This window comes from Cibotium barometz, chromosome 63 (genome assembly GCF_041138505.1).
Source record: "Cibotium barometz isolate CiBa-2024 chromosome 63, ASM4113850v1, whole genome shotgun sequence".
Taxonomy (NCBI): domain Eukaryota; kingdom Viridiplantae; phylum Streptophyta; class Polypodiopsida; order Cyatheales; family Cibotiaceae; genus Cibotium; species Cibotium barometz.
In genome coordinates, this window is record NC_141108.1 from 23691275 (window position 1) to 23718426 (window position 27152).

Genomic DNA, 27152 nt, shown 5'->3' on the forward strand with positions numbered 1-27152 from the left:
TATGGCCCATGACTGCCGAAGTTGAAAGAAAGTGGGAATCATGGTGGCCTTTCTTGCCAAGCACCAGTCTTGGTCAAAAAGCAAGAAAAAGCAAAAAGTCAAACTAGGTTGACCCCAAGCTAGGGGCACCACTGGCAAGAGGAGACTGAGCCGGACCAAAACGCTAAAAGCCGTGTTTTCAAAAAACAACTTTAGGACCGAAAAGCAAGGCCCTAAAGTTAGAAAAGCAAAGTTAGAGAACTTTGACAAAAGCGAGTAATATTTTATTATAAAGTGGAAAGCAAAGGGAAAAAGGCAAAAGAAAAAGCTTGGTTAAGCTTTTAGCAAAAAGCAGAGCCCTCTTTAAGTATAAAAAGGCTTGAACCTCTCTTGTAGCATCATGAAGGAGATCGTGGAGTGTGTGTGTGGGCATCATTATGATCATGGAGAGCTTCTTCTTCGCCATCAACACCTTCTCCAACTTGCTTTTGAGATGTACGGTCAGTCCTAGACTTATATGGGCATATGCATGGGTGATTTGGACGCGTGTATGGAGCTGTACGGACATGTGTGGAGCTATACGGACTGCAAATTTCAAAAACCCTAAAAATTTCAGAAACCCTAAAATTGCTCCAAAAATCCTAAAAATTGCTTTTTGGAGGTTTTTATCGCCCGAAAACCATTAACACAGGTTTTATATCAGTTTTCTTGCCAGAAATAGCTTTTCCATGGTTTTCTTCATCAACAAGGGTATAGGAGTTGTGGAGATTACTCATGGGATGAGCGAGTGATTCTTGGACTTTCACTTGGACTAGAATCTGGACTTGGATTTGGATTTGGACCTGGAACTTGAACTTGGATCTGGACTTGGATGTGGATTTAGACTTGGATCTGGACTTGGATTTGGATCTGGATATTGGATCTAGTACTAGTCCGGTGAGAGATTCTTGTGCGTCATCTGCGTGGTCTGCTCGGCAGCAGAGATCTTGTGTCTCGACATCGACATCGAGTTGGATATCCCACATCAGCATATCTATTTGTTTTGTATTCATTGATTGTATTGATCCTAGCCAGCGTGCCCGTGGATTGTTCTTGAATAAATTCTTGAAAGAGGGCGGGGCCTATTCCCCGCTTAGTGTGGTGTATTGTGTAAAGTTTCCTAACCCCTTCTCTGTCTCCCCCTCTCTCTATATCTTTTGGATACGTGGTTGAGTCTGTCATGGCACGCCCCATTGGGCTTACAGTGGTATTATAGCAGGATTTCTCTTGAAGAAACTGTCTTGGGGTGACAGAGCCATGTCGAGAGAATAGGGAAACCAAGGGTCTAATGAAGGGAACAACTATTAGGCCAATCCAGGACTTCAGGATGGGAACCAGGGTCATCGATCCATTACTCATGAGACCGCAGCCATGTCATCATAAGAGTATCATGACTTTGAGCAGCTTGGTGATTTCTCAGAGACGAAGAATTCCTTGCTTGGAAAACCAAGAGGAAACAGGACCAAAGAAGGACTCAAATGTTTGAAGAAATTCATCGGGGAAAAAGAGCCATCGAGCCGAAGGAGTTGAAGCTGTCAAAGCCTATCTTCGTGTCAAAAGGGTCACCATTTCGGAAGGATTATCAGATTGACATCATGCCAGGAATATCGTCAAGAGGTTTGTAGTGGATGCTAGACCAATGCAAGTTTTAACAAAGAAAGCCGGGGGATCTTTGTGGACCAAAGTTGAAATAGAATCCTTTGAAGCATTAAACTTTACGCTAGCAAAGGACCAGTGTTGGTTATTCTAGACCTTTTTGTGGTTGAACATGATGAAGATTGCATTGGAGCAGTCTTGAACCATGAAGACCAAATTGTGGCCTACGAACGTCAAAGACAATAAGGTAGCAGAAGCATTATCTTGGAGACCCCTGAGCCATGAGGTTTCTATGGGTTACCCTATGGATTTCACTTTGACGAGGGATCTTTATGCTACCAAAGAGGACTTCAAAGATGTTTTGGAACAGATTACTTGGTGACTTCTTATGTCATCAAAAAGGGTTTTTCTTATGATGTAAACCCGTTTATGTGACACAAAGGATTCGAGGCCAAAAGCCATGCTCCACCTTACATAGGGCAAAGAAGTATACTGACTACAACTCGAGCTTTGAAAAGCTACTTTTATTAGGCCTTGTATGAGAAAGAACATTGAGCTATATGTTTGAGAATATTTGGTTTGTCAGATGGTCAAGTTTGATCAACAAAAGCTAGCAGGATTATTGCACCCATTGAATGTTCTATGGGAGAGTATTGCTATGGATTTTATCTTTGGATAGCCAAAGACAGGAAGTGGAAATGATGGTATATGGACCTTTTTCAGGATACCAGGAAGATCAACCATGTATGTCATCGGTTGGACCTTTTAGATCATTGGAGGACACATAATGCCTTCCATGACAGTTTATTGAAACCATGTACAGGTTATTCCTACAGGAGTCTGTTTTGGAGGATCCACCAGGGGTGGAAGAGCCAAAACAGATTGTGTTCCATTCTCTGAGAAAAAGAGGAAAGACAGTGGTTAGAAAATTCCTCTTGGAAATGGATGCCACAGAAGTACTTCAAGGACTATCCAGATATACTATGAGCTTATGAGGAAGTGGTTGGTCTAGATGTATTTGAAGTATGGATATGGACATCTTGCGATCAAGACTGATCCAAGAGGGAAGGATGGTGCCTCTAGTCCTCTTCATTGTATATATATTAGACTGGAATTGATCATTATTTTACTTATATAATGATTATTTGGACATGCTCTAGTTTGGGTGGCAACGATGCTTGATAGCCCAAGAAGCGAGATTTATATATGGGAGGCAACGATGGCAGATGATCCATTGGACGACAATGATGTCAAAACGAGATTTGTATATGGAAGGCAATGATGTCGAATGACCCATTGGACGACAACGATGCTAGATATCTTGGACTTCATAGTCGGGCGGTCATTGCGACCAGATGGCCCAGATGATTGTATTGGATTTCATAGTCGGGCGGTCAATGTGACCAGATGACCTAGATGACTATTGATGAACTCTCGGGTAGTCTTAGTACTTAGATGGCCTTGACCAAATTCTCGGGCGGTCTTAGTGACCAGATGGCCTTGAGCAAATTCTCGGGCGGTCCTAGTGACTAGATGGCCTTGAGCGAACTCTCAGGCGGTGTTAATGAGGAGATGGCCTTGAGCGATAGTTTGAGCGGTGTCCCTCGGGAGCCAAATAGCTCAGCACAGTTTCCGATGAAACCAGACAGGACAATCCATGAACAGGAGGATCATTACTTGTGCATTGCATACTGATGTATGTTTGAATTTCTTTGACTTTGTGTGCTGTTTTTGATGTGTGGACAATGCTTGGATTTATAGCATGTGATAGTCCATTGGCTCCAAACTAACTGGCCAATACCTGGAGTACCCAATCATAGTCACATGGAACGTGGAATGGGAGTGGGAACGAGGCCCGATTTTGGAATGGGGAACAAGGACGTTTGGACTTGGAATGGGAACGAGAACAACACGTCATCATGAGAGAGAGAGTTAGAGAAATGAAATGATATATTAACGTCTCTAAGAGGCCATAATGGCCTATGAGACCAAAACTGAGAGTACATCTGAAGTTGGTGTCTCATCAAAGAGAACAACTAAAAATGAGAGAGAGAGAGAGAGTCTGAACTCTAAAGAGTAGAGTGAGTTAGTAGAGAGAGAGATTGCAAGATAGAAAATCTAGACATTGAAGTTTTCGTCCAAGTTGCAGCCAGTTGATATTGTGTTAATTCTTTCTATCTTTAGTGGTGCATATGTCCTATCAACTACCTTGTTGTTGTAATAATTCTTTCTATTTTTTATGATCCTTAGTGCCAGGCTTCATTATGGCTGAGTCTGCCCTGTATCTCCAGAGCTCTAACAGAAACTCAGTACACAGACCTTTGTATGAATGTATGCTCTTGTGTGTGTGTGTGTGTGTGTGCGCGCGCGCATGGAGGGTGTGTGTGGGAGCATATATTGATACAACCCACTATTGGGCACTGATGACGTTAGTGGGGACGTCGTAGTATCCAGTCCATACTATGCATGATGGAGTTATGGTTCATTGTCTTCTAGATGACTACCATGAGGTTATAAATTGCACATTCTTAAAAGGTGAATTTGGGCATGTTCCTGGATTCATCTAGGTATATCTTTATGCTGTATTAGTGAACATGCAAATTTCACATTGTGAAGTTTTCGTCCAAGTTGCAGCCAGTTGATATTGTATTAATTCTTTCTATCTTTAGTCGTGCATATGTCCTATCAACTACCTTGTTGTTGTAATAATTTTTTCTATTTTTTATGATCCTTAGTGCTAGGCTTCATTATGACTGAGTTTGCCTTTATCTCCAGAGCTTTGACAAAAACTCAGTACATAGACCTTTTTATAAATGTATGCTCTTACGTGTGTGTGTGTGCGCGCGTGCGTCGAGGGTGTATGTGTGGGAGCATATAATGATACCAAGTTCTACACGCACTATTGGGCACTGATGACTGTTAGGCAAAATTTTGCAAAAGTGTTTTGGGCTTGTGTACATATGGGACGCATGGCATGCAAAAAAGCTTTGCCCTGAATGCCCTGGCAGGTGTACAGAGTGGGTGGTTTTATGTTTTTTTTACGAGCTCTTGGTGATGCCTCCACGTGAAAATATATGGGAACCCCAAATGTGATGGTGGTTGGTCGATCGTGGGCTGATTTTGGATGTAGTTCTTAGGCGCCTATAGTGTGTAGGGGTTGGCCATTTTTAGCAAGCACGTGATGACAGTTGGTAGTGCATGGAGCTTAAAGGCCTTAATACATAAGGGCCTTAATAAATACCATGTAATTTTATTTAAAAAGGTGGCGAAAGTGGAAACATCAACCAAAGAAAAAGCAGCAGAAGCATGGTGGGCACGTGATTTCCAAATGCAGAGCGCCGATCTGGGACTTGCCCGATTCCACCAAGGAGTTTTTTTTCTTGGGTTGCCGCCTCTGGAGAGAGAGTTTTGGGAGGGTTGCTTTGGTTTGCTTGGACGCCTGTGCTGGCTGGTGGCGAAGGAGGGCGACAGTACAGCTGCCGGCGAGGAGGTTTCTTTTGTTAGCAGCGCAGAGCTGGGTTTTCTTTTGGCTGGCGATCGCATCTCATGTACGAAGTCGCCACAGTAGGGGAGGCGAAGTCGTCAACGGCAGCGTAGGCAGTAAAACTGAAGAGGACGCCGCTTGCAGAGAGAAGAAGAGGCTGGTGTTCAGCGCAGCTGAGTAGTGCAAAGGTGGCGCCAACTGCAACGAAGCCAAAAGAACAAGATAGCACGTCGACTGCGAAGGAGAGGGAAGAAGAGGGAGCGTCGACAGTAGAGTAAAAGAGACTGTGAGCATCAGCAGCAGAGAAGGAGAGAGAACTCTTACGCTAGGACAGCAAAGAGTGGAGAGAAGAGTAGCAAGCCATATCTTGTGCAACCAGTGAGAGCAGAGAGGAAGAGGCAAGATTGAAGAGGTCGGGTCGCCATCGCTCACACATAGACGGAGGAGCAAGAGGTCTGGCAAGCGTGTGGCAGCCAGCTTATGGTTAAGAGAGAGTAAGCAAAAAGGAGGGAGGAGTGCAGTAAGCAGAGTAAAGGAAGGAAAACATCACTGCAACTAAGCCATGTGAGGGTGGTGGCAGTGTCGACTGCATCGAAACAAGAAAAGAGCACTAACTCTAGAAAGAAGGCAAGGGTGGCACTAACTCCAGGAAAACCGACTAGTGTTGATAGCGCTGTATATATATTTGCTTTGTTGGGGTGCAACTCGTGATAGCCAGAAGCGTGGAGAGTAGGCTACTACAGATATGTATCTTGTTCTGGAGCTGGGTCCAAATATCCACGAACTGTATTTTGAAGATCCCTCAATGTTTGAGATTGTATACTCTGATAGTGATACAGGGTATTGGTCAGTTGTAATTTACATAGATGAGAGGGAGTGGGCAGATTATGGGTGGGTGTTAAAGGAGGATGGTTCTAAGGATATTCTAGATATCCAACTTTGTAGAGACGAAGATTTGTTCTGAATAAAGTCTTGTTTGTGCTGTTTTTCTGGGTGGTGTGGTGAATTGTGTGAGAAGTGTTCGAGCCAGTGTGCTGGTGGTGCCCCATGCTCGTGGTATTTCCAAGGCTGTTGGATGGACAGCTATAGAGGCAGGTGATTCCGTGTCCGGAATTTCCGACAACTTTTTGGTGCCGCCACTGAGGATAGCTGAAGTATTTTTCTTTGCCTACAGGGGTGTATGCCCCAGGAGTTGAAGGTTTCAGGGAAGGTGTTTTTCTTGTTTTTCTTGAGATTTGAGGTAAAGGTTGGAGATCAAAATGATATTGTATCCAGAGTTTTTTGGTGGTCCTAATGAAGATGTAGCAGATTTTCTTGAAAGAATGGAGGTTGCGTGCATAAGCAACCACATCAATGAGCCGGTACAGGTATTGCAGTTGCTGAGTATATGTTTGAAGAGAGATGCGAGGACATGGTTCAAAACCTTTGAAGAGTCGTTAAGAGATGCTGAGCCATGCATTCCAATGACCGAGGATGGATTGAAGACTGCACTTTTCAACAGGTTCAAGAAGGTTGAGGATCGAGACAGAGTCTGGCATGAAGTGCAGGGGTTGACACAGGGCGAATTGGAGCCAATTGATGATTATGTGAAGAAATTCTCTTTGCTGTGGGAGACCTTGTGCAGGGCTTTGGGGGAGGATCAAGTACTTCCGGACATGATGAAGAAGGATTGTTTTGTTGCAGGATTAAAGGGAGGCATTCGCTCGAAGGTTGGAAGGTTGAATTAAAGAAGCCCAAATCTTATGAGGATGCGATGGAGATTGCCAAATCAAAGGATTGGAAGTTGCAACGGATGAACCAGCTGGGGATGGTTCCAGTGGTAGTGAGGCCTGAAATTAGAAGCGTAGAAGCGGTACCGATGAGAGCCGTGCTGGAAAGAGTGCAACCGACAGAAGCTCAAATGAATAATGCCACACCACAGGAGACAAAGGTGGCACCCACAGCTGTTACAGCTTCTGATGAAGGGCTTCAATAGGACATGAGGCATATAGTGGATTGTATGAAGAATCTGAGTTTGAAAATGATAGGAACACAGGTGGTGGTGGACGTGGCCGAGGCAGAGGCAATAATCAGGAAGGGTTTGAAGGTCAGACAGGCTATGGAAGTGGCCGTGGTTTTGGTAGGGGTAGACGGTTTATTCCTACATGTTGGAATTGTGGTGAATTGGGGCATATAAGTCCCGACTGTGATAAGCCGCCGCGAATGGGGGGTGATATGTATCCCTTACCCTCTCAGATTCCCAATAGGGCAAATGATTATGGAATTGAAATTAAAGGTGAAGCAGGGACCAGTGGGTTGACAAATGAGGAAAAGGGTAAAACTAAGGTGGTGAATGTGGTCACCCTTGAGAAGACAAAGGAGACGGAAGTTGATGTAATGCCTTTGGGAAAACGGACGCCACAGGAAAGGGAAGGCAGGGATGCTGCAGGGCCTAGCAAGAAGAAAGGTAAAGTGAAGGAAGGAGGGGATGTAAAGGTCAAGCGGAAGCGAAAGTCTCGTAGGAAGTTTCAAGTGACTGATTTTCCACTAGGGGTTGGGCAGGAAAGCTACAATTTGCAGGAGGACATGGCTGGAAGGAAAGCTAATATTACTTTTGGGCAATTGATAGAGTTAGCTCCCAAATTGAAACGGCAGTGGAAAAGACTTGTGAACCCAAGAGAGAAGGAGCCTGCCAGAGTGACAGTGACTGTTTTATCTGTTGAGGAGTTGCCTGATATATGTCCTGTGGTGGATGTATGGCACAAAGGGAAGAATCTGGGAGAGGCATATATAGATGGTGGTGCACAAATTTGTGTAATCACACTAGCAGCTGTGGAGAGGCTTGGTCTTCACATTACTGAAGCGTCTGGTTTCCGTATTCGGTTGGCCAATCACCAGAAGGTCAAATGCTTAGGTGTGATCAAGGGGTTAGAACTGCAGGCTTTTGATGTAAAAGTGCTTGTGGACTGTCATGTTATGCCGGCAAGTATGGGTGCATTCCCCATCATTTTGGGAAGACCATGGCTGAGAGCGGTGAAGGCTGTTCAAGATTGGAGGAAAGGGGTCATTACTCTGTATGACAGGCGAGGGGATAAAAAGCAGTTTAATATGGATAATCAGAAGCCTGTTGATGATGAAGAGGAAAATGAAGCAGATTCGAGTGTTGATGATACGACTAGTAGCACTACTACTAGTGAGGGAACAGAAGACACTTCATCCAGTGAGGAGGATGCAGAGATGGCTACCCTAGTTATTGATAAGGAAGTGCTTGGTGATAAGGTTGCCCAACAAGAAGAGGCCATACAAGAAGAATGCGAGGAAGTAGCAAGGATTGATTTTATGACAGAGGATGCCCTTGAAGAGTATATGTTTTTTGAGGCAGATTTCCCTCAAGATCCTGATGAACTTCCTTTGGATGCTATGGAAAAGGTACGAGTGAATCATAAGCAGGTGCATGCATGCGATGTGAAAGAGTATGCTTTTGAGTTTTTGGATGATAAACCTTTGTGGGATGAGTGGGGTATAGAAAGTCTGCAGGATGATGAACCTGAGTTGGAGTTGGATGATCAGATGTACATTAATGTTAAGAAAGCCACGAGCAGAATTAATGCTATGAAGGAGGAGCGACACAAGAAGACTATGAATGATGATGCTATGGATGAGACTATGGATGCTGTGATAGATGAATTTCTTATTGGCCTTGATAAAGTGGATGGCTTTGATGGTGATGGTTCTTATGTTGATGGACAAGAAAGTGCTATGGGACAACAGGTTATAGAGTCTTGTTCTTTGGGATGTGCAAAGCAGGTCTTTCTTGATGAAGCTTTTATCAGTTATTACCCTCAGCAGGAGTTGCTTCACTGGTTCTCTAATAATAGCGGTGACTATATCAGCGATTATGGAATTGAGATGAGACAGGATGCTATGTATGTCAAGAGCTTTGTTTCCAAAAATTCTGATGTTATATTGTGGAATGTGGGATGGCAAACTACGTCTTGGAAAAATGACAGTGTTTCTTCGAACACATGAAATAGAGATGTTTTGGTTACCTTGTATGATGCTCAAAGGATTGACGGAGGGAAACGTGGTCGTATGCTTTTTGCTGCTGATCATAAATGATTCAGCAGGCTAGGGGTTGGGCAAAGTATGTTAGGCAAAATTTTGCAAAAGTGTTTTGGGCTTGTGTACATATGGGACGCATGGCATGCAAAAAAGCTTTGCCCTGAATGTCCTGGCAGGTGTATAGAGTGGGTGGCTTTATGTTTTTTTTTACGAGCTCTTGGTGATGCCTCCACGTGAAAATATATGGGAACCCCAAATGTGATGATGGCTGGTCGATCGTGGGCTGATTTTCGATGTAGTTCTTGGGCGCCTATAGTGTGTCGGTGTTGGCCATTTTTAGCAAGCACGTGATGACAGTTGGTAGTGCATGGAGCTTAAAGGCCTTAATACATAAGGGCCTTAATAAATACCATGTAATTTTATTTAAAAAGGTGGCGAAAGTGGAAACATCAACCAAAGAAAACGCAGCAGAAGCATGGTGGGCACGTGATTTCCAAATGCAGAGCGCCGATCTGGGACTTGCCCGATTCCAACAAGAAGTTTTTTTTCCTGGGTTGTCGTTTCTGGAGAGAGAGAGTTTTGGGAGGGTTGCTTTGGTTTGCTTGGACGCCTGCGGTGGCTGGTGGCGAAGGAGGGAGACAGTACAACTGCCGGCGAGGAGGTTTCTTTTGTTAGCAGCGCAGAGCTAGGTTTTCTTTTGGCTGGTGATCGCAGCTCATGTACGAAGTCGCCACAGTAGGGGGGGCGAAGTCGTCAGCCGCAGCGTAGGCAGTAAAACTGAGAAGGACGCCGCTTGCAGAGAGAAGAAGAGATTGGTGTTGAGCGCAGCTGAGTAGTGCAAAGGTGGCGCCAACTGCAACGAAGCCAAAAGAACAAGATAGCACGTCGACTGTGCGAAGGAGAGAAGAAGAGGGAGCGTCGACAGCAGAGTAAAAGAGATAGTGAGCATCAGCAGCAGAGAAGGAGAGAGAACTCTTACGCTAGGACAGCAAAGAGTGGAGAGAAGAGTAGCAAGCCATATCTTGTGCAACCAGTGAGAGCAGAGAGGAAGAGGCAAGATTGAAGAGGTCGGGTCGCCATCGCTCACACACAGACGGAGGAGCAAGAGGTCTGGCAAGCGTGTGGCAGCCAGCTTATGGTTAAGAGAGAGTAAGCAAAAAGGAGGTAGGAGTGCAGTAAGCAGAGTAAAGGAAGGAAAACGTCACTGCAGTTATGCCATGTGAGGGTGGTGGCAGTGTCGACTGCATCGAAACAAGAAAAGAGCACTAACTCTAGAAAGAAGGCAAGGGTGGCATTAACTCCAGGAAAACCGACTAGTGGTGACAGCGCTGTATATATATTTGCTTTGTTGGGGTGCAACTCGTGATAGCCAGAAGCTTGGAGAGTAGCCTACTACAGACATGTATCTTGTTCTGGAGCTGGGTCCAAATATCCACGAACTGTATTTTGAAGATCCCTCAATGTTTGAGATTGTATACTCTGATAGTGATACAGGGTATTGGTCAGTTGTAATTTACATAGATGAGAGGGAGTGGGGAGATTATGAGTGGGTGTTAAAGGAGGATGGTTCGGAGGATATTCTGGATATCCAACTTTGTAGAGACGAAGATTTGTTCTGAATAAAGTCTTGTTTGTGCTGTTTTTCTGGTGTGGGTGGTGTGGTGAATTGTGTGAGAAGTGTTCTAGCCAGTGTGCTGGTGGTGCACCAGGCTCGTGGTATTTCCAAGGCTGTTGGATAGACAGCTGTAGAGGCAGGTGATTCCGTGTTTTCAAAAAGCTGTCGGAAATTCCGGACACGGAATCAACTGCCTCTATAGCTATCCATCCAACAGCCTTGGAAATACCACGAGCCTGGGGCACCACCAGCACACTGGCTCGAACACTTCTCACACAATTCACCACACCACCCACACCAGAAAAACAGCACAAACAAGACTTTATTCAAAACAAATCTTCGTCTCTACAAAGTTGGATATCCAGAATATCCTCAGAACCATCCTCCTTTAACACCCACTCATAATCTGCCCACTCCCTCTCATCTATGTAAATTACAACTGACCAATACCCTGTATCACTATCAGAGTATACAATCTCAAACATTGAGGGATCTTCAAAATACAGTTCGTGGATATTTGGACCCAGCTCCAGAACAAGATACATGTCTGTAGTAGGCTACTCTCCAAGCTTCTGGCTATCACGAGTTGCACCCCAACAAAGCAAATATATATACAGCGCTGTCAGCACTAGTCGGTTTTCCTGGAGTAAGTGCCACCCTTGCCTTCTTTCTAGAGTTAGTGCTCTTTTCTTGTTTCGATGCAGTCGACACTGCCACCACCCTCACATGGCTTAACTGCAGTGACGTTTTCCTTCCTTTACTCTGCTTACTGCACTCCCTCCTGCTTTTTGCTTACTCTCTCTTAACCATAAGCTGGCTGCCACACGCTTGCCAGACCTCTTGCTCCTCCGTCTGTGTGTGAGCGATGGCGACCCGACCTCTTCAATCTTGCCTCTTCCTCTCTGCTCTCACTGGTTGCACAAGATATGGCTTGCTACTCCTCTCCACTCTTTGCTGTCCTAGTGTAAGAGTTCCCTCTCCTTCTCTGCTGCTGCTGATGCTCACTGTCTCTTTTACTCTGATGTCGACGCTCCCTCTTCTTCTCTCTCCTTCGCAGTCGACGTGCTATCTTGTTCTTTTGGCTTCGTTGCAGTTAGCGCCACCTTTGCACTACTCAGCTGCGCTCAACACCAGCCTCTTCTTCTCTCTGCAAAGCGCCGATCGCCAGCCAAAAGAAAACCTAGCTCTGCGCTGCTAACAAAAGAAACCTCCTCGCCGGCAGTTGTACTGTCTCCCTCCTTCGCCACCAGCCACCGCAGGCGTCCAAGCAAACCAAAGCAACCCTCCCAAAACTCTCTCTCTCTAGAGGCGGCAACCCAGGAAAAAAAACTCCTTGGTGGAATCGGGCAAGTCCCAAATCGGCGCTCTTGCATGTGGAAATCACGTGGCCACCATGCTTCTGCTGCGTTTTCTTTGGTTGATGTTTCCACTTTCGCCACCTTTTTAAATAAAATTACATGGTATTTATTAAGGCCCTTATGTATTAAGGCCTTTAAGCTCCATGCACTACCAACTGTCATCATGTGCTTGCTAAAAATGGCCAACACCTACACACTATAGGCGCCCAAGAACTACATCGAAAATCAGCCCACGATCGACCAGCCATCATCACATTTGGGGTTCCCATATATTTTCACGTGGAAAGCTTTTTTGCATGCCATGCGACCCATATGTACACAAGCCCAAAACACTTTTGCAAAATTTTGCCTAACATACTTTGCCCAACCCCTAGCCTGCTGAATCATTTATGATCAGCAGCAAAAAGCATACGACCACGTTTCCCTCCGTCAATCCTTTGAGCATCATACAAGGTAACCAAAACATCTCTATTTCATGTGTTCGAAGAAACACTGTCATTTTTCCAAGACGTAGTTTGCCATCCCACATTCCACAATATAACATCAGAACTTTTGGAAACAAAGCTCTTGACATACATAGCATCCTGTCTCATCTCAATTCCATAATCGTTGATGTAGTCACCGCTATTATTAGAGAACCAGTGAAGCAACTCCTGCTGAGGGTAATAACTGATAAAAGCTTCATCAAGAAAGACCTGCTGTGCACATCCCAAAGAACAAGACTCTATAACCTGTTGTCCCATAGCACTTTCTTGTCCATCAACATAAGAAGCATCACCATCAAAGCTATCCACTTTATCAAGGCCAATAAGAAATTCATCTATCACAGCATCCATAGTCTCATCCATAGCATCAACATCATTCATAGTCTTCTTGTGTCGCTCCTCCTTTATAGCATTAATTCTGCTCGTGGCTTTCTTAACATTAATGTACATCTGATCATCCAACTCTAACTCAGTTTCATCATCCTGCAGACTTTCTATACCCCACTCATCCCACAAAGGTTCATCATCCAAAAACTCAAAAGCATACTCTTTCACATCACATGCATGCACCTGTTTATGATTCACTTGTACCTTTTCCATAGCATCCAAAGGAAGTTCATCAGGATCTTGAGGGAAATCTGCCTCAAAAAACATATACTCTTCAAGGGCATCCTCTGTCATAAAATCAATCCGTGCTACTTCCTCGCATTCTTCCGGTATGGCCTCTTCTTGTTGGGCAACCTTATCACCAAGCACTTCCTTATCAATAACTAGGGTAGCCATCTCTGCATCCTCCTCACTGGATGAAGTGTCTTCTGTTCCCTCACTAGTAGTAGTGCTACTAGTCGTATCATCAACACTCGAATCTGCTTCATTTTCCTCTTCATCATCAACAGGCTTCTGATTATCCATATTAAACTGCTTTTTATCCCCTCGCCTGTCATACAGAGTAATAACCCCTTTCCTCCAATCTTGAACAGCCTTCACCACTCTCAGTTATGGTCTTCCCAAAATGATGGGGAATGCACCCATTCTTGCCGGCATAACATGACAGTCCACAAGCACTTTTACATCAAAAGCCTGCAGTTCTAACCCCTTGATCACACCTAAGCATTTGACCTTCTGGTGATTGGCCAACCGAATACGGAAACCAGACGCTTCAGTAATGTAAAGACCAAGCCTCTCCACAGCTGCTAGTGTGATTACACAAATTTGTGCACCACCATCTATATATGCCTCTCCCAGATTCTTCCCTTTGTGCCATACATCCACCACAGGACATATATCAGGCAACTCCTCAACAGATAAAACAGTCACTATCTCTCTGGCAGGCTCCTTCTCTCTTGGGTTCACAAGTCTTTTCCACTGCCGTTTCAATTTGGGAGCTAACTCTATCAATTGCCCAAAAGTAATATTAGCTTTCCTTCCAGCCATGTCCTCCTGCAAATTGCAGCTTTCCTGCCCAACCCCTAGTGGAAAATCAGTCACTTGAAACTTCCTACGAGACTTTCGCTTCCGCTTGACCTTTACATCCCCTCCTTCCTTCACTTTACCTTTCTTCTTGCTAGGCCCTGCAGCATCCCTGCCTTCCCTTTTCTGTGGCGTCCGTTTTCCCAAAGGCATTACATCAACTTCCGTCTCCTTTGTCTTCTCAAGGGTGACCACATTCACCACCTTAGTTTTACCCTTTTCCTCATTTGTCAACCCACTGGTCCCTGCTTCACCTTTAATTTCAATTCCATAATCATTTGCCCTATTGGGAATCTGAGAGGGTAAGGGATACATATCACCCCCCATTCGCGGCGGCTTATCACAGTCGGGACTTATATGCCCCAATTCACCACAATTCCAACATGTAGGAATAAACCGTCTACCCCTACCAAAACCACGGCCACTTCCATAGCCTGTCTGACCTTCAAACCCTTCCTGATTATTGCCTCTGCCTCGGCCACGTCCACCACCACCTGTGTTCCTATCATTTTCAAACTCAGATTCTTCATACAATCCACTATTTGCCTCATGTCCTATTGAAGCCCTTCATCAGAAGCTGTAACAGCTGTGGGTGCCACCTTTGTCTCCTGTGGTGTGGCATTATTCATTTGAGCTTCTGTCGGTTGCACTCTTTCCAGCACGGCTCTCATCGGTACCGCTTCTACGCTTCTATTTTCAGGCCTCACTACCACTGGAACCATCCCCAGCTGGTTCATCCGTTGCAACTTCCAATCCTTTGATTTGGATCTCCATCGCATCCTCATAAGATTTGGGCTTCTTTAATTCAACCTTCCAACCTTCTAGCGAATGCCTCCCTTTAATCCTGCAACAAAACGATCCTTCTTCATCATGTCCGGAGGTACTTGATCCTCCCCCAAAGCCGTGCACAAGGTCTCCCACAGCAAAGAGAATTTCTTCACATAATCATCAATTGGCTCCAATTCGCCCTGTGTCAACCCCTGCACTTCATGCCAGACTCTGTCTGGATCCTCAACCTTCTTGAACCTGTTCAAAAGTGCAGTCTTCAATCCATCCTCGGTCATTGGAATGCATGGCTCAGCATCTCTTAACGACTCTTCAAAGGTTCTGAACCATGTCCTCGCATCTCTCTTCAAACATATACTCAGCAACCGCAATACTTGTACCGGCTCATTGATGTGGTTGCTTATGCACGCAACCTCCATCCTTTCAAGAAAATCTGCTACATCTTCATTAGGACCACCAAAAAACTCTGGATACAACATCATTTTGATCTCCAAGCTTCACCTCAAATCTCAAGAAAAACAAGAAAAACACCTTTCCTGAATTCTTCAACTCCTAGGGCATACACCCTTGTAGGCAAAGAAAAATACTTGAGCTATCCTCAGTGGGAGCACCAAAAAGCTATCGAAAATTCCGGACACGGAATCACCTGCCTCTATAGTTGTCCATCCAACAGCCTTGGAAATACCACGAGCCTGGGGCACCACCAGCACACTGGCTCGAACACTTCTCACACAATTCACCACACCACCCACACCAGAAAAACAGCACAAACAAGACTTTATTCAGAACAAATCTTCGTCTCTACAAAGTTGGATATCCAGAATATCCTCAGAATCCTCCTCCTTTAACACCCACTCATAATCTGCCCACTCCCTCTCATCTATGTAAATTACAACTGACCAATACCCTGTATCACTATCAGAGTATACAATCTCAAACATTGAGGGATCTTCAAAATACAGTTCGTGGATATTTGGACCCAACTCCAGAACAAGATACATGTCTGTAGTAGGCTACTCTCCAAGCTTCTGGCTATCGCAAATATATATACAGCGCTGTCACCACTAGTCGATTTTCCTGGAGTTAGTGCCACCCTTGCCTTCTTTCTAGAGTTAGTGCTCTTTTCTTGTTTCGATGCAGTCGACACTGCCACCACCCTCACATGGCTTAACTGCAGTGACGTTTTCCTTCCTTTACTCTGCTTACTGCACTCCTCCCTCCTTTTTGCTTACTCTCTCTTAACCATAAGCTGGCTGCCACACGCTTGCCAGACCTCTTGCTCCTCCGTCTGTGTGTGAGCGATGGCGATCGGACCTCTTCAATCTTGCCTCTTCCTCTCTGCTCTCACTGGTTGCACAAGATATGGCTTGCTACTCTTCTCTCCACTCTTTGCTGTCCTAGCGTAAGAGTTCCCTCTCCTTCTCTGCTGCTGATGCTCACTGTCTCTTTTACTCTACTATCGACGCTCCCTCTTCTTCTCTCCCCTTCGCAGTCGACGTGCTATCTTGTTCTTTTGTTTTCGTTGCAGTTGGCGCCAACTACTCAGCTGCGCTCAACACCAGCCTCTTCTTCTCTCAGCAAAGCGGCGTCCTCTTTAGTTTTACTACCTACGCTGCCGTTGATGACTTCGCCCCCTCTACTGTGGCGACTTCGTACATGAGCTGCGATCGCCAGCCAAAAGAAAACCCAGCTCTGCGCTGCTAACAAAAGAAACCTCCTCGCCGGCAGCTGTACTGTCTCCCTCCTTCGCCACCAGCCACCGCAGGCGTCCAAGCAAACCAAAGCAACCCTCCCAAAACTCTCTCTCCAGAGGCGGCAACCACCACACGTAAAAAAAAGTCTCTCTGACGATATCGGGCAACTCCTTAATTGACGCCCTACATTTGGCAACCACACGCTCGCCATGCTGCCGCTGTATTTTCCTTGGTTTTATTTTTCATTTTCACCACCCTTGAAAAATACATGGTATTTATTAAGGCCCTTATGTATTAAGACCTTTAAGCTCCATGCACTACCAACTGTCATCACGTGCTTGCTAAAAATGGCCAACACCTACTCACATGTGAGAAAGTGACAATGTGAACACTGTAGAAACAATCTCACTGCAAGGGAAAACAGCATAAAGGGCATCTCCAGTAGACATCACATAAGAGAAAGCGTCTAGCATAGACCAGCATAAGGGTCAACAAGCATAAGTGACCATGAGGCATCACCAACTGCATGTGGGCAAGTAGAATCCCCCCCTAAAATGCATCTGCCAGACAATGCATACCATGGAGTACAGACTATAAAGCATAGTCATCAAAAGCAATGGCATCAGAAGACATCTCTGCAGGCAATGAAGATGTAAGTGTCAAGGCTGACACATGTGTAGCCAAATTGGCTTGATCTGCACCTATGGAAGAAGATGCCAGCTTCTTCTTTTTTTCACTCTCAATACGCTTCTTGCATTCCTCCATGGTGTGTCTTGTTTTCCTACAATAGTTACAGCGCTTTTTCTTTTCAGGCTTGTCCTCTGTCTTGGGAGGATTCGATAGACTAGGTTTAGGCCCAGATCTATTCCCACGAAAAGGAGCAGCCATTGCTGACTCAACAGACATCATGTTGTTCCTGTTGGAACAAGATTGCTCTTCACTGAGCAAGAGAGTCACAAGGTTGTCAAAAGTGACCGCATTAGGTGCATTGCCAGCCAACAACCGCAAAGTGGTGCCAAATGTCTGATAAGAGTCAGGCAAGTTGTGCAAAACTGTTTGAACAAGATAGCTATCTGTCAAAACCTCATCAATGTTAATGAGCTGCTCTCGTAGGTCCTTCACATGCGTAAGGTACTGATCGATAGAGTCACCTTCAAGCATGCGGTCAGTCTCAAGCTTGCCTCGAAGGTAAGCTACACCAGCCTCATTGCGACCTGAATACAATGCCGCCAAGGTATCCCAAGCACCCTTTGCAGTGGTGCAAGATCGAATGTGCGGTATGATATGCCTGTGGCACGAGAGAGCAATCAATGCATGGGCCTGAGCATCCCTAGCATCCCGAGTACGCTGCTGCTGAGGAGGAGGAAGACGAGGAGGTGGACCTGCAGGAGGATGAACGGGAATCACTTCACCTTCCGCTGGAGCAGGTGCAAGAGGACGCTCCTCAGTGCCATCCACATACAACCATACATTTTTGGCAACCAAAACATGACGCATCATATAAGCCCACATAGGGTAGTTGTCCCCATTGAGCTTGTCCTCTTGAGATAGCATTCCAAAGAGGTCATTATTACTGTTGGCCATGATAGGACAGCAACTCTATCACAAGTCACCACGAGTATGCAATGTCCAGCAAAACCGTAAGAATGCGGGAGATAAGTAGCAGGGTAACCAATGGACTGAAAAGGAACTCCTTCACTAGGAGAAATACATATGCATGTCCCAAATCTGCAAGTGTACTGCACGATGATGCAAATCTGTCAAAGTGTCCACAATGGCATACATATACTGCAGCAAACCACAAATGTATACATGTGCCGTGAAAAACACAATCAGCTAACACCTGCAAGAGCTGCAAGTGCTCAAATCTTGACAGATCAAATGTAAATTGGTTGAATGCTCCAAAAATGGGCTCAATGTAGAAAAGCCCTAATTTTTAGGCAACCAATTAGACCACATCTGAACCGGATATGCACCTGTAAATCTGCTAATGCGATTGTCACCTGTACCAAGTGTTGCAATGCCCAAAAATTGGAAAAAATGCCCCAATGTCAACCAGACGTGCCTGTAATACCCAAAAATTTGAGGGAAATGCTCCAATGCCAACCAAATGTGCCTGCAATACCCAAAATTGCGTGCAAATAGTGCCAATTTTGAGCTTGCATTGGGCGCCTTCAACAAGGTAGGCAGCAGGTACAGTAGGCACACAGCAGTACGTGCAGGTACATGAGGTGGCGCAGTATGGGCAGCGCAGGGACGGAGCAGGACGGCACAGATCTAGGACGGTGAAGGTGGCTTCGACGGGCGGCAGCGGCAGCGACGGCGCAGGTACAGGTCGGCGACAGATTTGAAGTGGATCAACACCGTACAGGCGACGGCGGGCAGGCGGCGACTGACAGATCTGAAGGCGGCGATAGCTGCGAACGTAGAACTGATGGGCGATTGAGATCTGAGCAATGGCGGCGGCGGCGCAGATCTGAGCGGCGGCGGTGGCGGCAACGCACACAGAGGGCGTACGGTCGGCAGCGGCGGGTAGTTGAGGACGGTAGGGCGGCTACAAGGTGGCAGCGGCAAGGCAGATGCAAAGGACAGTAGGGGAAACCCTAACCCTAATGCAACAAAACCCTAATGCAGGATGTGTGCAATAGGCTGAAGCTCAAGCTCTGGCAAACCCTAACCCTAACCCTAACCAGGCTCTGATACCAATGTTGGGTAGGAGGGAAGCTAGCCTGCACACACACACACACAACCTCAAGCACAGAGAAACGTAAGAGTACTGAAAAAGATGTACTCAATAATGATGTGAAATGAAAGTACAAGTGAGTACTAAAAGGCCTAGGGCAAAGTGCCCAACACACATAAGTGTGTTCACACGGGGAAAAAACTTGTGTCTAGTCATAGGGAAAAAGTGCCCGTGAGTAAGCTGGGTTCACACCTGAACTAGCCGGGAGTGGACATGACCAACAAAAAAGGCTTGAACCTCTCTTGTAGCATCATGAAGGAGATCATGGTGTGTGTGTGTGGGCATCATTATGATCATGGATAGCTTCTTCACCATCAACACCTTCTCCAACTTGCTTTTCAGATGTACAGTCAGCCGTAGACTTGTATGGGCATATGCATGGGTGATCCGGACGCGTGTATGGAGCTGTGCGGAGCTGTACGGATTGAAAATTTGAAAAACCCTAAAATTGCTCCAAAAACTCCAAAATCTGCTTTTTGGAGTTTTTTATCACCCGAAAACCATTAAAAGAGGTTTTATATCAGTTTTCTTGCCAGAAAGAGATTTTCCATGGTTTTCTTCATCGACAAGGCTGTAGGAGTAGTGGAGATTACTCATGGGATGAGTGAGTGATTCTTGGACTTTCTTAAACTTGGACTAGAATCTAGACTTGGATTTAGATTTGGACCTGGAACTTGAACTTCAATCTGGACTTGGATTTGGATTTGGATTTGGATCTAGACTTGGACTTGGACTTGGACTTGGATTTGGATATGGATATTGGATCTGGTACTAGACTGGTGAGAGATTCTTATGGGTCATCCCCATGGTGTGCTTGGCATCAGAGATCTTGTGCCTCGACATCGACATCAACATTGACTTGGATATCCTACAACGACATATGTGTTTGTTTTGTATTCATTGATTGTATTGATCCTAGCCAGCGTGCCCATGGACAGTTCCCTGAAAGGGGGCGGGGCGTGTTCCCCGCTCAGTGTCTCCCCCTCTCTCTATATCTTTTGGATAGTTGGTTGAGTCTATCACGGCACGCCCTGTTGGGCTTACACATCCAATCACAAGAAGTCAACAGAAACAGTTTAGACTTAGAAAAGTTGCTATAAAGTCCAGCTACTTTACCAAATAATTCCAAAGTTCTCATGATGCACTTGAGATCATTTGGATCATTTTTAGGCATGAACAAAGAATCATCTGCATAGGCTTGGGTCACAAAATGTGAACCATTGGGTAATCGTAGACCATGGAATTGCCCTTGTGCAGTTAAGAGATCCATATACATCAAAAGTGGATGTGTGGCAATCGCATAGAGCAATGAACTAAGAGGGCATCGTTGATGCACAAATTTTGGCAATGTCCACTTCAATGAAAGATCACGACCAAAAACACATTGGGCAGTACTATCTCTATATAACCAAAAAATAGCTTGTTGCATTCTACAACCAAAGCCCATTGTAGCCATGACCTCAGCTATGTAGTCCCATTGAACCATCTCAAAACCTTTTGCTACTTCCACCTGCATAACCGAACATCTTCAGAAGTATATTTGGCATATTCCATCGCCAGATATACATCAGCAATATTATTCATAATTTGTCTTCTGGGGACAAAACCATATTGTTGTGGATCTCTCTACACACACACACACACGTGTGTGTGTGTGTGTGTGTGTATGTAGACACACGTATACTTATATGTAAAATATGTGTTTGTGTGTATGTATATACATACATGCATATATATCTATCTACACACACACACACACACACACACACACACACACACACACAATGTATGACATATGTGTACTCTTGTATGCGTTTGTGTATGTGTGTATACATATACACACGTATGTATATATGTCTTAATGTGTGTATACACATGTACATATATATATCTACACACACACACACACACACACACATACTTTTTTTAAATGAAACCACTGTCTAATTAATTACTCAAGGTATGGTACAAGCATAGTTGTGCATGAGGAAGGACAAGGTAGAAACAATGGAAAAATACATCTAATTGCCTAGTAGTGATCTCACCCAAGGCATAAGAGTCCTGGAGCTATTCACGCAAAGAGCATCTGAAATAAATAAGTATAGGTATCAACCGATTGGTCGGTAGAGATTTGCATGATTTCTATCATGCCAGAGAGTCCATAGTGCCCAGAATCTTGTCCACGCAAGAAATTGTGAGTAATTTGATAATTCATTGGAATGTCCGCGAAAAACCAGAATTACTTAAAAAAAGGATGCCTTCAAATATCCAGAAAGCGTGTGCGCACACACACTCACACACACACACACATGTATGGATATATGTATATATTTGTATGTCTGTATATGTGTATATGTGTATGTGTGTGTCTCTCTCTTTCTCTCACTGCCTTACACACATTTTCAGGACACTTGCCAAATTCTGACCTTTGCTTTTTGGTAGTGGCCAAAGAAGCGAACGTGCCCATCTGGTTTGAGCCAGTTTCTGTTTCAAAATCAGTGAGATTCAGCACCATCTCAAATTATGTGAGTTTTATTTGGTAACCCACAGTGCCATTGCTGTTTGAGTTTCTCAAGAAAAGTGTATAAAAAGAAAGAACCTGATGTTGTTGAAAACTGAGAAATTGCCTGTCGAGTGGTTTGTGCAGATCACGTATGCATCACCCAATGAGGTGGAGCTTATGGCAATGGCAGCAGGTGCTGATTGCACGCCTGAGAATGTTTTGAACCATGATGATGATAACAGCAGTGTTCATTCACTTATCCAATGTCTGCAGCCACACATCCTTGTGCTACTGCAGAAAGGGATCATGTATGTTGTTTTGACACTCGGAAGGCATGGAGTAGTTCTTTGCTCAAAATCTCGCCATCCCAATCAGAGGATGACAGTTGCAAGCAATGAGGTTGGGCTGCCTGAAAGTCCATTGAATAGGACAGCAGCCAACGTGCAAACATTGCGCCATCATTTGAGTGATGTGTCCTATGTGCATTTCCCAGCTTTGCCAGCATCTATTGTGAGTCTTTCTGGGGCAGGTGACTGCTTTGTGGCAGGGGCCCTCAGTGCATTGTGCATGCACCAAGGATTGTTTGCCAGCATGGCATGCGGGATCGCCGTGTCTAGACAAGTCATTCAGTCCGAGCTCAACGTACCTTCGGTTTTGTCTCAGGCCAACCTAACTGGTAGGTACATTGTCATCATTTGAAAAAGGTATCATGCTTACTGAGCTGCCTCATCAAGTGATGTGTATAAGGAACTTATGGAGTAGACGAAGTCTGGACAAATTTTTGCAGTTGATGCACAAAATGTGCTTGCTTCAGCGAAGCAGCTCTTCTTGAAGTGATTGGGAGCAGTTTGCACAAGGGTATAAAAAGGTGAGATTTATGTTTCTTCTTTGACCTACATGATTCTTTCAACTGTGCAATGAGTCTGCCTTGATTGGATGCCTTGCTTGTGTAAACATTATCTTCATGTCTGATGTTTTTTTGCCTTAATTGCATGATGCTTTGTATGTGAATTTTTCTGCATGAGCACGGCATTCACGCAGGAGTGGGCGTTGGTCATGGCAGGATTTATTAATTCCACAATAAATTGAGTGTACACATGCAAGTTCTGGGGATAAGGTTAGAGCAACGCTCTAGTATGACAGCCTGGCGCAGCTTGTTTAATTCTAGTTATAAAAGCTGAGCTATCTAGCCTAGGAAGCTATAAAGATTAAGTTGCAGTAATCTCAACCCATGAGGCTAACAAAGCTATATTTCAGTGTTTCTAAGGAAAGATTGCTGGTGTGAACATGGGCTTCTTTGGTCATACCAGAGGACCCAAATGTATGCAGTGTCTATGAGGCACAAGTGGCTTGGTGGCTTACTGAACTCTTAAGTACAAGGCCGAGCTATTGAGCCGCTCGGGCATATCCTCCACCTTCTATGTGCCAGTGACTTCATCTATCCCGCAATCACCCATTTCCATGCATCCCACTAGCTTCCTTATCCCTCTTACTTCCATTTTTCCTACCCCTCTCCGTACCACTTTGCCTACTCGAAAATCTTTCAAAGATTCTAGTACAAGCAACTCAATGTTTTGCACAACATAGTGATGGAGTGGATTGAATTGTGGTCTTGAAAAAATGTATATTTAAGAACAATTAGTAAAAAGCATACAATAGAAGGTTCATTTGTAGAGGAAAAGAGAAACATGCATGCTTCACCTTATCTTTGGTATTAAATGTAAATAAAACCAAGCAAAATTAGGCATACACTTACATCGACTAGTCATACTGCACTATATTTTAGATCAAAGCTTGCAAGTTGTCGACCTACATTAAGATGATGACAATGATTGTTCTGGATAGCTTAGAGGTAAATGCTTCGTCTTCTTCATCTAGGGAGGAATGATGCTATTAGAAGTGGCAGTGTAGAAAATGATAGTGTAACCTAACTTAATGGTCACAATATAAGTTTTTAGCCATGATTTGTATTTAGTCACTTTTAGGCAAGATTTGTATTTAGCCATTTTTCTTTTTGTATAATTTTCATGAGTAGTTGGTGATTCAAATCATTGAGCAATTGTGGCTCCTATGAAAGTACTAATGAATTATTTCATTGTATGAGAGTTCATGCCTCAAAATGTGGGTCTTGTTCATGTTCTCATTTTTTTTTTCAAAAAGCCATCATTTAAGGTTATTTTGTTGAATTCTTCACTTGTGAATAAAAAGTTTTTCAAATTGGCTTCGTAAACATTTCTTTTTTTAAGGGAATCTTTTGAAGATGAAAAATGTTCACTTTATGCAATACTGTTCCGGCTCTTATCTACATCTTTTACTCAACATTTACTCTCTTCATGAGGTAAGAATCTTCTCTCTTATATATTTTTGCTATGTAGCAGCCTCGCCTGCATTGGGATTTCTTTGAATTATTTATCAAGCAACATGGGGCATGCATATGCATAAGGGCTTATATAGCTTCTAAGGTTTATGCATGTTTTTTATGCATAAGGGCTTGCATAACTCTTATGATCTATGCATGAGAGCATTGCATAGAGAATAAGAGCTCTATGCATAAGAGCATTGCATAGAGTTCTATGCACATGAGCTATATGCAAAGAGCTCTTATGCTTTATGCATTGTTTATGATAACTCTTATGCATGGAGCATTGCATAGCTCTTATATGCTCTTATGCTATAGAGCTCTGCAATGCATACCCTTTATATTGTTGTGCATAAAAACCTTTATGCATTGCATATAGTTGCATATAGCTCTTATGCTCTATGCATAGTGATCTCAAGTACTATGTTCTTGCTCACAAGAGCGCTTTAACACAATGAACTTGATGATAAAGTAAGAGTGCCAAACTACTCTATATATAGTACCCAGGACGGCATGGATGTAGGTCGGCCAACCTATGACTTGGTCCAAAATGATCAACCAACCATATCATCTAACTAAGACCATATTAGACTACAACCAAGTCCTATCTCGGTACTTAGCGCAGCTTCCACGGCCATCTAAGCCATCTGAGACCGTTTGGACTCTCAAACATCCCTCATAACGCAAGAATAGTGTGTCCTCAGTTTATTGTCCACGACACTCACTAACATGGTCACTTAGCTTGCACAAGCATGCATCCCACTTGGCAAAGTGCCAAGTCTACATAAGTTGTCTCGTAACCATTTTACCAAGTCTACATAAGCTATCTCCTAACCATCTAGTTGCACTTTGCCACCATCCAACTTCCAAGTGTTCACTACGCATCTCTCCTCATAAAGGAGGCCTTACATGATAGGGCGCATCTGTCACCCTCGTAGAAACAACCTCCCGTGTAGCCGCCGCTCCCTCGTTGCCCACCGTGGACTGTTGCACGATTGCTGTGCGCCCCCCAGCTGGTCGACTACACCCTCCGCCAACTCCCCCTCTCTCTTCGCTTCTCTCTCTTCGCGCGCTTCTCTGTTCACTTCTCTCTCTTCGCTTCGCTTCTCTCACTCCGCCCCCACATGCTCTTCGCTTCTCTCTGCTCGCCCCAAAAGGACTCGGCCATCTCTCTCTCTCCTCGTAGCCCCCTCCCGCCACTCTCTCTCTCTCTCTCTCTCTCTCTCTCTCTCTCTCTCTCCCTCTCTCCCGCCTGCTGCCTATCTTTCTTTCTCTTCGCAACAACAGCCCCCTCTAGCCTCTCTCTCTCTGTGGGAAGCGTTGCAGACACGCACAGAGCTCTTCCTATGGCCAAGGGTTAATTAATTTTTAACCCAAAACTAGCCTTTTTCTGCCCAATACAAGATGGAGAGGATTGACATTGAAGACCTGATCAAGGCAGCCATCCAACAACACAAGAAAGAGACGGACAATGCAATTAATATGGTCAACCAGAGCCTTCTTGACAAAGTCAAGAAGCTTGAAGTGCGGATAGCAGCCCAAGATGCAGAGATTGCAAATCTCAAGAAGGAGATAGAAGAAGCACGTGCTCAACATAAGCTTGAGGAAGGTGAAATTCAGCCCGTCATCATGATGGAGGAGCTGAACACCATCAAGGCCCAAGTGAGAACACTTCAAGAGGGAGAAGAAAAGAAGGCCCAGGAGACCTCCTCGTGGGTGGAGGTGCTCACAAAGATGCAAAAGCAAGTAGATGAAATGGAGAAATGGATAGAAGTGGTCAAGAAAGGTAAGAACAAGGAGGCTGAAAGCACATCTACCTCGAAGATTATCAACCTCACTATTGAGGAGCAACAAAGAAGAAAGACAAGGGAACTTCATGTGCGGATCACGGGTCTTAAGGACGGTGACAATGTAGAGGAGGAAGCCAAAGATTTAAACACACGCATGGGCATTTCGAGGCCTACACACACGGGGGCTTGGAGAGTGGGCAAGAAAGACAAGAATGGAGGAGAGAGCTCTCATTTTACGCTTTTCCACCTTGGAGGCCAAGAAGGATTTCTTGGCCAAGCGCTCCGCCCTTAAGAAAACGGGCATCTTTTTAGGAGATGACCTTACCTTGGCACAGCTAGCACATACGAGGGAGTGCATGCCGGAGATTAGGCAGCCAGAGAAAAAGAGAAGCTAGCATTTTACAAAGGAGGCAGAGTGGTGATACTAGAGAGACGCACCACCTGACGGTGCGAGACCTATGGGACCAATCTGGGACTTGCAGTATGGAACTGCAACGGAGCATTGAGACTGGATGTGGGGGCCTTTGAGGACAGCTTCAGAGATAGGGACATCATCTTCTACTCGGAGACACATCAGGACCCAGGCAGCACATTACCGAGAGTGGCGGGATATAGATGGGAGACGACTTGTAGACAGGAGGCCCGTTCGAAGCATGGTGGTCGCGGATCTGGAGGAGTTGCAATTCTTTTGAGAGAGGAGCTTCAGCCACTCATCCATGTTATGCGCCGTGATGAGAGCGCGAGGTACATGTGGGTCAGAGTGAGGGCAGATGAGGGTAGACCCCTATACTTTGCTATATGTTACTTTCCACCCAGCACATCTCATGCAGCAGCGCCCAAGGGGCAATCTCCATATATGATTCTAGATGAGGACATATGGGAGTTCTCATGGGAGGGAGATGTTATCATACTTGGGGACTTTAATGCTCGAACGGCTAAGTACCAGTCCTCCTCCTTTGACACTTCGGAGATGTTGAGAGAGAGAGATGTGGAGATGTGTTTGACCCGGAGATCACAGGATGAGGTGGAGTGTATTGAGTATGGGAGATACCTCTTGGAGATGGGGACTGCACATGGGCTGGCCATTTTAAATGGCCTAGAGAGGTATCCACTTGCCAGGGGCCAGCACAGTGGATTATGTTTTAGCCTCGCCAACCTTCATCCCGAGTATCCAGGATTTTGCGATTGGCCCCAAGCCCATCGGAGTTAC

The 27152-nt window shown here is 44.9% G+C and overlaps 1 protein-coding gene across 3 annotated transcripts in view; it reads left to right on the plus strand.

Moving 5' to 3' along the window:
- Positions 1–23752, plus strand: part of LOC147603858 (pfkB-like carbohydrate kinase family protein) — a 46297-nt gene extending 22545 nt beyond the window's left edge. The window contains exons 7-10 of one of the 3 annotated variants that reach the window (XM_086796001.1): positions 21733–21815; positions 21938–22469; positions 22581–22661; positions 23580–23752. In XM_086796001.1, the coding sequence (XP_086652127.1) occupies positions 21733–21815; positions 21938–22469; positions 22581–22630 (665 nt within the window). In that variant the 3' untranslated portion in view covers positions 22631–22661; positions 23580–23752. Of the gene's footprint in view, positions 1–21732; positions 21816–21937; positions 22470–22580; positions 22662–22834; positions 23541–23579 lie in introns of those variants that run through there. The other 2 variants (XM_086796000.1, XM_086795999.1) reach the window with 2 other exon arrangements.
- The last annotated feature ends 3400 nt before the right edge of the window (positions 23753–27152 follow it).